The 14874-nt window shown below is 32.4% G+C and overlaps 3 protein-coding genes across 6 annotated transcripts in view; 2 read left to right on the top strand and 1 right to left on the bottom strand.

Annotated features, from left to right (window-relative positions):
- The window catches only part of spas (spastin), an 89384-nt gene that overhangs the window by 33532 nt on the left and 40978 nt on the right, over positions 1-14874 (bottom strand). For 3 of the 4 annotated variants that reach the window (XM_089706629.1, XM_089706627.1, XM_089706628.1), the window contains 2 exons: positions 13770-13954; positions 9941-13202 (listed from right to left, as the gene is read on the bottom strand). In XM_089706629.1, coding sequence (XP_089562755.1) covers positions 13791-13954 — 164 coding nt within the window. In that variant the 3' untranslated portion in view covers positions 9941-13202; positions 13770-13790. Of the gene's footprint in view, positions 1-9940; positions 13203-13769; positions 13955-14874 lie in introns of those variants that run through there. The other variant, XR_016317029.1, reaches the window with a different exon arrangement.
- LOC149480286 (odorant receptor 70a-like) lies at positions 837-4425 on the top strand. The gene is made up of 8 exons (XM_089706300.1): positions 837-1177; positions 1487-1624; positions 1728-1896; positions 2056-2165; positions 2851-2950; positions 3104-3208; positions 3538-3693; positions 3918-4425. Exons 1-8 carry the CDS (start codon positions 837-839, stop codon positions 3966-3968), a joined length of 1170 nt encoding a protein of 389 aa, XP_089562426.1. The 3' UTR covers positions 3969-4425.
- LOC149480285 (4-vinylanisole receptor-like) lies at positions 4577-7117 on the top strand. The gene is made up of 8 exons (XM_089706646.1): positions 4577-4911; positions 5199-5336; positions 5579-5747; positions 5893-6005; positions 6105-6204; positions 6284-6388; positions 6564-6719; positions 6949-7117. Exons 1-8 carry the CDS (start codon positions 4577-4579, stop codon positions 7003-7005), a joined length of 1173 nt encoding a protein of 390 aa, XP_089562772.1. The 3' UTR covers positions 7006-7117.

Below are 14874 nucleotides of genomic sequence, written 5' to 3'. Positions count from 1 at the left end.
CTGTATTTTTGAAATTTACGCAATATCGAAAAACAACATTTATATAATAAATACGCTATTTATATAATACATATTTATATAGTACATACGCTATTGTGTCGTTATATTAATCTATTGCCATTAATTACATTGGAGCGCCTGTTTGTAATATTAAAATAACCGCTTTTTACTAAATGCATAATGTGGATGTATAATTAATACAGTATATATACCAAAATAGTAAATTTTACAATGTTTGTCTGTGTTTGTTCCGGTTAATCTCTGCAACGGCTGGACCGATTTTGACGGAACTTCCACGTTTCAACCGGTGTAACTTGGGCTACTTTTTATTCTGATATCACTTATGGATTAGGAACATTAGGTTCAAAAGGAAAAATTTATTTACGGGGGTGAAAGCTGAAGCACGCAGCTAGTTGTTTTGGATACATAAAGAAATACACAATAAAATCACCAAAAAAGCATAATTAATCAATAAATGACCTTCTAAGTATTATAGGTAAATACAAGATGAGCTATTTACTTACCTAGTAGAGGTACCAACCGTAAAATAATCAATTTTTACTTATTATGTAGAAATTGATGTATACATATATGTAGCTAACTACTTACTTATAATTAACATAAAATATAGTGGACTATTCCTTATAATAAGCAAACATTTAACGAATAAATATTCTAAAACACAGACTTAGAATAAACCACAATACAATTGTTTAAGTGGTCACATTATGTAAATTGGATCATTTATCAAATAATTTCTAAATAATAGCCTACTCTTATATAAATTGCGACAATAGAGTATCGAGACAATATTATTGTTAACTGTTTTATCAATCATGTCGTCAGAATTATTAGATGATTTGTTTTTTGGTAGAGCTAAGAAAATAATGTCAATACTTGGAGTATGGATTCCTCCAACAAAGGAAAATACTCTCCAAAAATTATACAAAATATTTATGCTAATATTGCAATATTCATTTTTGTTTTTCCAAATAATCTACGTCATGCAAGTTTGGGGCGATTTGGAGGCGGTGTCGGAGGCTGTATACCTGTTATTCACCCAGGCTTGCTTGTGTTGCAAAATTACAGTATTCCACGTGAATATTGATATAATCAGAATGTTGATTGTACAGATGAACAGTGATGCATTCAAACCCCAATGCAAACCACATATCTGGTAAAAAAAATATTAATAATGGCCTATCCTTAGGGCCTATCTTTTTCTAAGGTTCAATACGGCAATACTGCCCAAATGCAAATTTTGACAAAAATCTATACTCTCACAAAATTTTAAAGTCCTAAAAAGCAATTTTAACATAGCCCTTCCTGGGTTCTTGGAATCTGGTTGCATTTTATATTTAGTTCCTGATTCTTCATTGTAATTTGTACACCTGATCCTAGACCTTCGCAAGGCTACCAGCACTGCTGAATAAGGATCATAAAACCCGCCTAAGGAAAAATCTGATGGCTGTATTTATTTTTTCAGCATTCTAAAAAGACAAGCTAGGAAGATAAAGCGTTTATTGCTATCATTTATAGTTGCTGCTGAAACAATTTGTGGTATTTGGGGAATAAAACCATTATTCGATGATGTCGGCATCAGAAAGTATCCTTTCGATATGTGGTAAGCTCTAAAAGGTTTTGTCTAAAGAATACAAGCTGCCGGATGGCTTTCGTCAATTATTTTTCATTATTTGCTTTCATTTTCTCACCGACTTTTTTACTAGGATGCCGATAAAACCAGACAATTCTCCACAATATGAACTGGGCTACATATTCCAAGAGCTAACCATTTGCATGAGCGCGTTGATGTACTTCGGGGTGGACAGTGTCGCCATCTCTATGGTCATATTTGCGTGTGCGCAGATGGAGATTATTATGAACAAAATGATGAGCGTAAGTTCATACTTATTTGAATTTATTTCAATGAAATTGGGTTGAATAATTTACAGATTATACTAACTAATATCTCTATGCTCTTTGATCCTTGTGTAATTTTAAATTAGTTTTTAAGAAAATAAGTTATTTTTCGTATGATTTTTTTTATATTCTTAGATCAAATCCTATAAAGATAAAGATGATGATGTCAGAAATCGGACCGAATACTATGCAAGAGGTAATGAGAAATTAATAGAGTGCGTGAAGCAGTATCAAGCGGTGGTAAGGTAAGTACTATGGCCATCGTGACTGAATTGTTGTGAAGAGAACTGTAAATACTACGAGAAAGGAATTTATAAAAATTTTCTTTGCCTACCTTGCTACTAGTCCGGGATACATCGCCCATTTTTGCAAGTGATTACTATCAAGCTAATTTTTCGTGAGTAGCTTTATTTTGATGAGATGCCCAATAATTTCATGTACAAAACTCTCGATTGTGGTAGCTACCAGAGGAAACAAGGATAAAATATTTTGATTTGATGGTTCTCAAATATTAATTACTAACTGAATGTTTATTTTGTTCAATCTCAAGATAATTATCTAAATTATTCGAAAAAATATTTGTCCTACAAAATCTATGGTTTGATCAAAGAGTCCCCCTTTCCAATGTGTATCGATAACGAAGTCATCATAAATGATTACTAACCAGCTGATTTTTTTATTTTCACTTATTTAATACTTATATAATTCAACAGACATATTGTCCTACAAATTGCGTAATAAATATTTGAGAACCGTCAAATCAAAAATTTTTATCCTTGTTACCTCTGTAAGCTACCACAATCGAGAGATTCGTACATGAAATTATTGGGCATCTCATCAAAATAAAGCTACTCACGAAAAATTAGCTTGATAGTAATCACTTGCAAAAATGGGCGATGTATCCCGGACTATACTTTTTTATCATTTTAGATTCACCGAATTAGTTGAAGATGCGTTCCATATTTATTTCTTATTTCAACTAACGGGCACTGTTGGAATTATTGTAATGAGCGCTTTTCGAATTTTAGTCGTAAGTATAATTTTAGATGTGTTTCACTTACTTACTTTAAAAAACTACCTACGTAACTATATACCTATTTCGCTATTGGAATTAAAATTTATTTACGTTTAACCTGGTATTTTTCGAATGAATTCATCGTTCATACAATATGTATTTTAACAGGTCGAGCAGCATAGCATGTTGTTTATATCCCTGATAGTGTATCTGATAGTGATGACGAGTCAGATGTTCCTCTGCTGTTGGAGCGGCCATGAGCTTACAGCCACTGTAAGTATGGATAATGGATATATCGAAAAAAAAATGCTTATTAGTTATTGTTTTGAAAGCATAACATACAACGAGTCGTTAATTGTGAGCGCAGTTGTCGATCCCCCTAAATTTAGGGCTCCTGGACCATTATGCCACCGGATCAGTTATCTTATAGGTAGGAAAATAAAAATATGAAGTCGGTTAAAAACTATGGTACATACTTAGAATGCTCTTAGAATCCTCTTTGATTTCTGAGTTAGTTACTCAAATGAGATATTATAGAATTAACTAGTTACTTTGTTCTATTTGATATTGATTGATTGATTAATAACGATATATTTATTCAGAGTGAAGAATTACACACAGCACTATACATGAGCAAGTGGTATGAACAGGACGTGAAGTTCCAACGTACGTTGTGTTTCGCGATGACGCGCATGAGTCGCCCGCTGGTCCTTCGAGCCGGACATTATATCAGCTTGTCACGGCAGACGTTCGTTAGCGTAAGATATTTGCATTAAAATAATAAGTATTTTCAATGAATAAACGATTTTAAAATGTAACTTTTATTGCTATAAGCTATTATCAAATGTAAGATACATTGATTGAGATGCATGAGTTCTGAGTCGTGTCTCGATAGACCTATTGTACCTGACCTGCCTGAAAATATTTTAATTTGTTCTTCTAATGAATAATGTCATTACCTAATTTCACTTTCCTTTTACAGATCCTTCGTATGTCGTACTCTTATATCGCAGTTTTAAATCAAACCAAGTAATAGATAGAATAGTAAAATACGTACGTTAAATATTATAGTGTGAAACCACAAACAACATACGGCTATTATATAAATTATTGCTTATACTTTAAATTACTGCTTTGTTTAAGTTTGTAAACAAAACCTATTAGAACTTTGCTCTGTTAATTGCTGTTAATTCTTTGAAACTTTTATGGAAATACAGTATGATCACATTAATTTAGCACATTATAATATAACTATTTTTGCATTGTATCTAGTGTAGGTAAGGGTAAGTAGGTACTTATGATGTAGTTCTTACACACGGTTCAAAATTTTCAGTGCAATTGTCAATTAACTAAATTATTTATTTCTTTGAATATTACTAACTAATAATATGGTTGGAAATGTTTTATAATCACTCCTATGTGTTTTATATTTTTTCACCATTGTATCTATTCGTAATTCGGATTATAACATTTGAATATACTTTAACCAAAATGGGTATTTCTACCTTTATCACTTTCTTGTATAATTAATTGTTCTTACTGAAATAAATAATTATAAATAAAAGGTAGCACCCTTTGATTGGGTATTTCTAAGCTATAAAACCTATCCCGAACATGAGTACTTCACGATAATCCATTAAAATGGCCACCAACATCGATCTCTTCTTGAGCAGACCTCGAATCATCTTAAAATATCTGGGCATTTGGATGCCTCCAGAGAAATATGTTATTTTACTTACCATGTACAAGTGTTTGGTTATGTTCACTCAGTTTTCCTTTATTTTATTTGAGTTTGTGTATGTTGCGGTGGTCTGGGGAGATATCGACGAAGTTTCTGAAGCTTCCTATCTTCTTTTCACGCAAGCCTCTGTGTGCTATAAGACAACAGTTTTTATGATGAATAAGGAAAATTTGAAAGACCTCCTTCGTTTCATGGTGGTGGATACTTTTGCGCCACAATCTGTGGAGCATGAGAAGTGAGTTCAGAACAGTTTAGAAGTCACAATCTACGAATGCATAAATGTATTGGATGAAGAAGAAAAAATCTCTTCTTTTGTACCTAGCAAAATTAGTAACTAGTTGCTATTGCAAATTAAGATTATGTAGCTGCCTAAGTGCCTACTATAAACACTTCATATAAAATAGTTCTCCTAGAAATGTGCTTATTCAGTTTTCTAATGTTGCTTGATGTATTTGTACTTGGTTGGATAGAATGTGTGTCTGTAAAATTATAAAGTTTTTGTTAAATTATTAAATAACGCAGGATTCTATCATCTAAAGCGAAAACAATAAAAAATCTGTGCGCGGTTTTCTTAACTAGTGCCATTACTACATGCACCCTGTGGGCGATAATGCCTCTTTTCGATACAGCCGAAACGAGATTTTTTCCTTTCAAAATATGGTAAGTGTTCATTTTCTAAATATTGTAGTGTATGAATTTCATGTCTTAACATAATTCTGCATTGTGTGATGTATTTTTCATTGAAGTAGAAAAGTTTGGACAGCGCCGGTCGAAGTTCGCATTGAAGGTAGAGCCGAAAGTTCTAATGCCGAGTTTACTGTGTAAATCATATTGTTTGGCAAATAACAAACATTAATAGTTACCTATTTATTCATCCGTGAATGACTTTTATTTTTGCATAGGATGCCAGTTGATCCCGAAAAATCACCCCACTATGAGATTGGATATGTATATCAGATGATAAGTATTTATATCAGCGCTTTACTTTTCTTTGCGGTGGACAGCACAGCGCTTTCCATGATAATATTCGGATGTGCGGAACTTGAAATTATCATTGATAAAGTTAAAAAGGTACTTCGAAATAAATGCTACAGATATTTTAGATACAATATTAAAAGGTTCTATAAACAACAAAATAATATACATATAAATAACAATACTTAAATTGTAAAATATGTTTCCCGCCAAAAATCACAAGTAACAATGTATAAATTAGTTGCAGAGTATTCCAATGAGTATGAGATTAAAAAAAGATGTTTGTAAGCAAATGGAAAATGAAAATAATAAACTTTTGAATGAATGTATTCAACAACACCAAGCTGTAGTAAAGTAAGGCTTTAACGATTTATTGATGTCCTTATCAACTTACATTTTGGAAAAAAACATTGCTTGATGAACTAATATTTTTATAACAATTGCTCTGTTTAGATTTATAGAAATGGTAGAGAACACGTACCACGCTAATATATTTTTTCAACTGAGTGGAACTGTTGGAATAATTTGCATCATAGGATTAAGAATTACCATTGTAAGTAAAATCACACATTACCACAAATACATGCATTACGTGGAACATGAGAAAATTAACTGTTATTATGCGTTTGCAGACAGAACCAAGCAGTGTTCAATTCTATTCTATGCTCAATTACATGGTGACCATGCTGTCGCAACTCTTCTTATATTGTTGGTGCGGGAATGAACTGACTACAAAGGTATTTTTGAAAATATACTCGTGTAACAATATAGAGGGCATGTTTTTCTAACATTGGAAATTTTACCACAATATTTAAAGTAATGTTAACTTTGACAACTAACAATAAGTTTGCGTGAATGATTTTAAAAGTGAATAATCTAATTTTTTCTCATAACGATTTTCTATTTTATTAGAGTCAAGAGCTTCGGGAATATCTATACTTATGTCCGTGGTACGAACAAAACGCTAAATTTCGAAGGTCGCTAATAATCGTGATGGAAAGAATGAAGAGACCTATAATATTTAGAGCAGGGCACTACATTCCACTGTCTCGCCCTACATTTGTATCTGTAAGTATTATTTAAACAGATAAATCGAGACTCGATCTTAAAAGTAGCGATAGTGAAAGCTTTTTACTTAAGATATCTACTACTTATGTCTTAGGTAAAGGCACTGCAGGTACATTTGACTATCTCAAAATCAGCTTCATGTTCCTTTAGATTTTCCTTAGAGCTTTAAATTAACTAGCATTTGAATAATTATTTATTGTCCATATAAAACGTTATCTTTCTTTTTCAGATACTTCGTTCTTCGTATTCGTACTTCGCCGTTTTAAACCAAACAAAAAATAAATAGTTATTTTTGAACACAGCATCAACAATTGCTCTAATATTATTTCATTTAAACATACTTATGCCATTATGAACACTCCTTCTAAATTCATATAATCCACCTTCAATTAATGCCACATTTGGGCTAGCGCATACATACAACTTTTAAATCGACTAAACTGTTTCGTCGAGTTGTGTACTTGTCGTGATTTCTACACAACTAAACTGTTGAGTCGACGGAGGTGCGCATACAATCGATTTCAGTCGATTTGTAACCCAAACAAAATTTTTAAATTTATATCGGAATACTCTTTAAGGCTTTAAGCACGGGCCTTTTTTCTACATTATTAATAAACTCTTCCGTGTCGTCGGTAATGGTTCCCGCCATTGTGAGAACAAACGTTGTGCCGCTTACAATGCAAATGCGAGACCATAGAGGAATAATGTATAGCTGTGCGAGACTGAACAGTCGTGGATCGACTGTTTAGTCGATGGTATGCGCACTTCAATACATTGCAATACAAAATGAGTGTGAGATCGACAGTTGTCCAACTTTTTAATCAAAAGCAGATCGATGAGGCTTTTTGATTTTTTTGTCGATCCAGTTGATAATATGCGCACGTTCATATATTGCTGTGTACTTATGAAACACAACAAAATAGTTGTTCATCTAAAAGTTGTATGTATGCGCTAGCCCTTTGACTACCAGACCAAGAATTTTTGTCTTTCTCCACAAAAGTTGGCTACTTGGTCAAAAATTATTTTAACTTATAACTGAGATAAATAATTCTTAGGGATTTAAGGATAAATATTTGAAGAAAAACCACAAGATCACAAATTATTCGTTTATTCAATGATAGACTGTGTATCACATACGCGTAGTGTACATTTACGACATTAGGCAAGTGCTTAGTTTTAAGTTTACAAAAAATTATGAAAAAATACACATCTCCAACAACACCGAACGTCACAAAGTCAAGATATAAATTCGTGCGCTTAAATTAAAATACATTGTTAGCGTAAGGCGAGCGTTCAAAGTATTACAAGTTACAACCATCTTTAGAATATGTCGAAGTTTCCTTTGCGATACCAAACTTCTTTATAAACCACTCAATTACTCAAACGCTTCTCAATTTTAAGTGTCTCTCACATTTTATGACGACAGAATTACTTTGAAGTTGATCTCAAAATTGAGTTACGTCTGACATTTTCATGAGTACCCTCGTTTTAGCAAAAAGTGGAATGTTAAAGTGCTCATGCACGTTCAAATGTAATCGCTTTTAACTTCAATAGCTTTTTTTGAAGTGAAACTTCTTTATCGGGGTTGGACAAAAATTTTGTGTAACATTTTTGCGTTACGCCGTACGCGTGACATTTTTGCGTTACGCCGTACGCGTGACATTTTTGCGTTACGCCATACTCGTGACGTTTTTAAGGTCATAAAGAAGTTTCACTTCTTACGTGTGTACTCTAGTACACGCATACATTTTTTTTGGATTGTATTAAATGTAGGAAAATAAGTGGAAAGCTAAAACAATAGTAGGGCCTTAGCCTTAAGTACATTGAATGATAGAAATTAATTAAAAAATATGCATGTGTACTTTTAAGTAATTTCTAGGAAATAATAAAAGAATATTGTCAAATTCATATTATATTAAAATTGATATTGAATAAAGCGAACATTTGGACATGTATTCGCATTTTAACAAAAGAATTTTCAATCGAATTGTTCGTCAGATACAATTTATATTTCATGAATACTATGAAAATATATTGGGAACCGCTTTCTGAAAAATATCACAGCCAAAAACGATAAAATGTTTTATAAAATTCAGCGGGGTAAAGATGTTTCATACCAATTTAACATTTTTCTGTTCAATTTGTGATATTTAATTTCGCATATAATTATTGTTATTCTTAGAAACGTTATTGAAATAGCCATCAGTCAACATCTTTACTTATTTGTTAAGCTCAGAAGCGGCCGCACATCACACCGACATAAAACACAAAATAGATAAAGAATTGAAAAAATGTACATACAAATGTCGTTGTTTACAACGGTGTTACGTGCGGTTTCTTTATGAGTAATTTTGCGAGTAAAAGTAAGATAAGGCATTGGGTTTATAATTATATCACAGCAATGCGATAATATTAATTCGTCCATTAATTTGCATCAACCTTTTACGAAATGTGCAACACAGAATTTTCTGAAGGATTCATTGTGTAAAAAAATTGTGTCGCATTAGCAAGGTAAAGCCCTTACAAGAGTTACAATGTTGGTAAAATAGTTAAGGCTTTCACTATTAACTTGCAAAAATTATTTTGTAAAAATATATTTCATCGTTTACATTGAAGGCGCACTTAAAAACCAGTAGTATTGTTTCAGTATTTCATAAAAATAATGTGTTACATTACAATAAAGAAGCGGCAAGAAAAATACAGTAACAAATATTATTTTTAATAAAATTCACAACATTTTGAAATATAAAAATTCGAATAAAAACCACAACCGAACGATATTAAGGGTGCACTCACACACATCAGTCACCGTCACGGCACGTCACCGGACAGGATTAAAAAAAAATATGTATCAATAGTTCTAGTATGACTCTGTTCCCACACGACAGTCGCCGGCACGAAATCTATCAGTGACGTCCCCGGTCAGGCACGTCAAATAATCTTTCCATACATGTATCATACTTTTATCCCCACTCACCCGGTGCCGTCACGTCTCAGTTCAGTCAGCGTCGTGCTACCGTCAATTGCTACATGTTCTCTAGCGTGACACACGTCTAATCACTCACTAACCTGATGTATGTGTTCAATGATTCAGTCAAACCGGCGACGTGACTGACGGACAACATGACGGTGACTGGTGTTTGTGGATACGTACACAAACCGTCACCGATCAGTCATCGGTGACTTGACGGTGACTGATGTGTGTGAGTGCACCCTAAAACAATTTAAGTTTATTTTATTACAATTCGCCCTTAAGACCTTAAACATGACATGAATAAGTACTGTATGTAGTACAGCAGATACTTAAATAAGAAAAATTGTTAAAAAGTGTAAGATATAATTTTAGGTTAACTATGACAATTAGTACAAAACTTGAAAAAGAGGTTCAAATAAAATTAATAAAAATTTAGTTTAATCATTTGTGTTCACCAAATCCCACATATTTTCGATAAGTAATGTTACTACACAATTTACCTACGCGTATTTATTTTATCTATAATTACAAAAATAACTACCTACTAGAACTGGACTAAACCTACCGTTGTTTATGCATTCAGTTCATATTGATACATTTTAGTTCATTTGGCTTAAATATTGGCTAAAGATAAAATGATATCGATTATCATAAACACTAACTAGGCAATTACAATATAGAACTCAAGATCTTGTTCAATGGAATTGAATAAAATTATGGTCTTTCCTAGAAGTAGTCGCTATGATTCATTTAATATGGTCAGCATGAATTCAGAATAGAAAATAATTGAATAATTACATATCTACTAAAATACCATCCAACCCTTGTATTTAAATTGCTTCAATCAAACTGAGCAAAAAGCGACCAAATTCTCAAAAGTATAACGTAATAGTAAGGTCATGTTAGCGACTTTCCATGTAAATACTACCAAATGATTTAATTTACCACATAATACTACTAAAGGTACTACATATTAGCATGCAACAAGCTTGCACGCACACATACATATAGAAACAAATGCACGCACGCATATACGCAAACGTGTACGTATAAGCGTGTGTGTGCGTGCGATATACACACACATGCCTGTATACATAGGTAATGTTTAACACACACGTATGTCACACAAACACATGATGTACATTCATATGCAGAGTTGTACGTGCGTGCGTGCGTACGTGTGCGTGCTAAGTTTAAACCAATAGGAAAGTAGAGTTTACTGTATGCATTGTTGCGTTGTCAAATATCAAGTATGGGAGTAAATACATGGAATATCGCACAAGTTTAGCTGTTTTCGATGATGATACGCTATATTACGTTATAACGTTTGAGAATTTGGGATGAATGGAAAGCTTATTATACGGTTTTCTAATTTGCACGAATACCTTAATAATTACAACGGTACACATATAGACAATTTTACAACAAATTATGAAAATATATTTCTCCATTATACTGTTTTTATGTCTGGCTATTGGAAGTGAACTACCCGTTTTTAATGTCTTTTATTCATAAGAAATGCAGCATCGTATTTTGTATGACAACACCAACACACATTAAATTTAAATAATTTCTACAATAATATTAAACAACAAACTATTGTGTTTAGTTCTTAGAAAAACTGAGCAAAATAAACTTGAGGTTTTACGAGATACATCATGAAAAAATTTCATTGTATCTATAAATTAAATAATAAGCATAGAATTATTATAAATATAATCGCAATGCAATTCAAATTGTAACAAATTAAACGTTTAATTTTATATTCATTGAGTAATATCTTAAAAAAACATTAATTTCAAATATATACATCAAACAATAGAACGAGAATTAATTAATAAATACAAATATTATTCAACACAATTATAATATCAACAAAATTAATTTAATTCATTCAAATACTAAATAATATAATATGAAACAACTAGTGCCAACATACGTTGATAAATAATAATAATCGAAAGACCGAGTATTTAAATTTTGTGAAAAATAAGTACACTAAATAAAAATATGTAATTGTATGGAGACATTTAAAATCAATTAAATCAAATATTTAAAAAATATATCCACATTATTTGCCAAAATATATTATCAAGCGTACATAATTTTTATGTTCCCAAAATTATCCTGACTTACTCATTCAGGCATACTGTTATCAAAACTCATTTTAAAATAATACTATTATTTAGTTCTGAATAGAAAATTAATTAAAGACCAATTGTTGGTCAAACTAAGACCCAATGAGAAATAAGCAAAAATTCTCACCTACATAATATACCTTCAAACTATTCACGTAAGAATATAATATTTATGTTGCAGGCAAATTTTATTATTTCGCCGTTTACAAACGCTCGGCATTTTGTAAACTGTTGAGAATTCGTAATCAAAATTTTTTTGTCTGGATAAGAAGTGGGTAAGGTAAGGTTCGTATTTTTTGTAACCATACAGAAATAGGAGCACCCTGAAGCGGCACTCCATCGGCTGGCAACCGACATTTTGTGGACGTTTAGAAAAATTAATTTCTCAGCATATTACAAAATGCCGAGCGTTTATAAACGGCGAAATAATACAATTTGCCTGCGACATTTATATTTGCTTCTAATATTCGTCCACAAATATTCTTTTAAAAAGTGTGCAATCATTGTTTTGTGCGTAACTTAACATAAGTGACGAATAAAACCATAAGTTCTATGTTATCTGCGACACCAAAATAAAGCAAGCTATTTCGTTCTTTCACTATGGAATGCGCCTAAGTTGGTGCGAGACGCATAACAGTTTCGAGACTCCTTAAATTATTATGTCAATCAGACCTAAAATTTATACTATGTAGTTGTTTTTTCAATTATATTTTGTACTCTGTAGATTATAGGACAAGCAAGATTCTGTTTGTAGTGATAGTAGATTAGTGAGTAAAAAAGACGTTTAAATTATACATAAAATAAATATGAAATTTTAAATACTAAAACAACAATGTCCGTGCGAGCCAAAAGGATGAAAGCGGCAACAGTTTATCAGAACAATATTCTTCAACAATATCCCTTTGACTGGACCGTGGACGGGAACACAATGCAACCCGGCTGAATAGAAAAGGAGTGACAAATGTAAGCGTTCTTTACATCTACAACATCGAAAGCGACTTTTTCATTCATCCGAGTTACATCATCATAAAATTATTGGACATGCCTCTATTCTAATATTCTCTACGTTGAGTTAGTATGGCCTTACTACCGGCTGAATACTGTTAACTACATACCTGAGCGCTTGACTAGACAAGTTCGAAATACTTTAAAATCACCAACAAAACAGTAAAATAATATTACATAAAATAAAATTAATATGTCAAACAAACACTGTATCAATTGGAATCATGGGGGATCTATAAAATTTGAGCGACAACTTCGAATATCGATAATAATAATTACTTATAAAATAAATTCAATCAATCTTCTTTGCGTCCTCTCCGATGCACATTCGATAAATAGACTCACCATCCTTGTTAAATTTAGTACCTGCATATGAAAACAGTGATCAATTAATAATATTTTTTATTAATATTATTGTCTAAGTATATGAATGGAGGTTTAAATTTGACGGCATGACCACAAAGCCGCAATCTCGACGAGCTAATATATAATATAAAAATATTTGTTATTTTTATAACAATTTCATTCAAAGACTACTGAACCGATTAAAAAAATAGACATATTTCACCAGAAGATAGATACACTATTCCTCCATTGACGTACAATAAACAACTACGTTTAAAAATGTCTGATTCAAAACTCTGCCGTCACGTCTATTAGGCAGAGTTTTTAGTGAACGTATACAATAGACTTTAAACTTTACTGCATCGAAATAAGGTGTTAATTTGAATCAGTGTTTTATACAAGCTGCTTGTATATTTTGACGACCTTTAAATTTGCAATTACGAGTAGAGTTGTTTATAGCATATAATGTTTTTTATTATTGTAGTCCACAATTTGGAACTAATTTTCCTAAATTAGTGAGGTAATCACGCATAGTCAATATATGAAGTCCTGGTACATGATGCTGCGGACCAGCGACAGATCTAGTACCTGTATATACCCCGTAGCGTCTCAAACACCGAGCTCCCCATACTGCACGGACCACTTCTCGTACGCGGCGAGGCTGTGCGGCGACACCGACGGCCGGATGCGCTTCAGCGCGTCCATGAAGTCCTGGTACATGATGCTGCGAACGAGTGACAGATCGAGGCGTTTCACTTCCTCTGGATCTAGTTCTGCAAATAAAAATAATTAATTTAGTATAAAAATAAAGATTAACTACATTTTTCACAATTTAAGTATAAAATACCCATACAAAATTCTCAGGTCATAGAGTAAATGGTGTGCTAGGGTGGATTTATAATAAAAGATGTAGGACAGTTCTTTGATTGTTTAAATATCTGTAATAAAACTTTACAAAAAAAAATATTAAAGGTATACTTAATGTATAAAAGGAGCTAAAAATATTTAGTATAGCTATTTCACGTTGAATATATTTGCTACAAATAAGCCACTTACTGCCATTGAGATATATACATATGGAGACAACACCGCTTACATCACTTATGTTCCGTTCAACATACGCCATATGGCGTAACTGCACGCTCATTTTTTATTTGTTTTAAAGTGAAACGCATCAAATAAGCCTTCGTGTGTGTTACGATATTGCACAAATAATACAAATAATACGGAAAAGTGCAAAGGAATAACTTTCATCGGTAAGTACCTAACTAGATAATAATTTTTAAAACCTAGTTAGAGCAAAAAAATGGCGCACAGATTTTGTTCGTGGTGTCTCCTCCATACGTAGTAATATTATCTCAATGCTTACTGCTTATTTTTTTTGAAGCAACGGAACGTCTACTTTTTCCATTAAAACATCTCATTCCCATGAGAACTTCCAGCTGCTACATTTCCCTGGGATGAAGGCCTGATCCCTTACCACAGCAGTGGCAGTAAATATAATGGGCTGATAAAGATGACATTTAAGCTCAAAAATGTTTAGTTTAAATGTTCACTACTTAGAGTATATTTATTATTACAATAGTATAGAGCGCGTGTATTGCACAAATTGCTTTGTGCACATCGTAGGCAGATGAGCTATAGATACTATATAGATATTGCGTGTGTGACAAATAGGGATGGGTAGGTATCA

The sequence above is a fragment of the Colias philodice genome, chromosome 18 (genome assembly GCF_061535455.1).
Source record: "Colias philodice isolate Cphi_HAF_F1 chromosome 18, ilColPhil1 Martin Lab GWU primary, whole genome shotgun sequence".
NCBI lineage: Eukaryota > Metazoa > Arthropoda > Insecta > Lepidoptera > Pieridae > Colias > Colias philodice.
Note: the sequence above shows the minus strand (reverse complement) of the source record. Positions and strands in the feature narration are given on the sequence as shown.

Bases quoted from the DNA above. Each gene is read 5' to 3' on its own strand.
- LOC149480286 (XM_089706300.1), top strand. From the start codon at position 837: ATGTCGTCAGAATTATTAGATGATTTGTTTTTTGGTAGAGCTAAGAAA. The intron at 1,178-1,486 runs GTAAAAAAAATA...TTATTTTTTCAG, and splicing joins CAATGCAAACCACATATCTG to CATTCTAAAAAGACAAGCTA. The intron at 3,694-3,917 runs GTAAGATATTTG...TTCCTTTTACAG, and splicing joins CACGGCAGACGTTCGTTAGC to ATCCTTCGTATGTCGTACTC.
- LOC149480285 (XM_089706646.1), top strand. From the start codon at position 4,577: ATGGCCACCAACATCGATCTCTTCTTGAGCAGACCTCGAATCATCTTA. The intron at 4,912-5,198 runs GTGAGTTCAGAA...TAAATAACGCAG, and splicing joins CAATCTGTGGAGCATGAGAA to GATTCTATCATCTAAAGCGA. The intron at 6,205-6,283 runs GTAAGTAAAATC...ATGCGTTTGCAG, and splicing joins TAGGATTAAGAATTACCATT to ACAGAACCAAGCAGTGTTCA.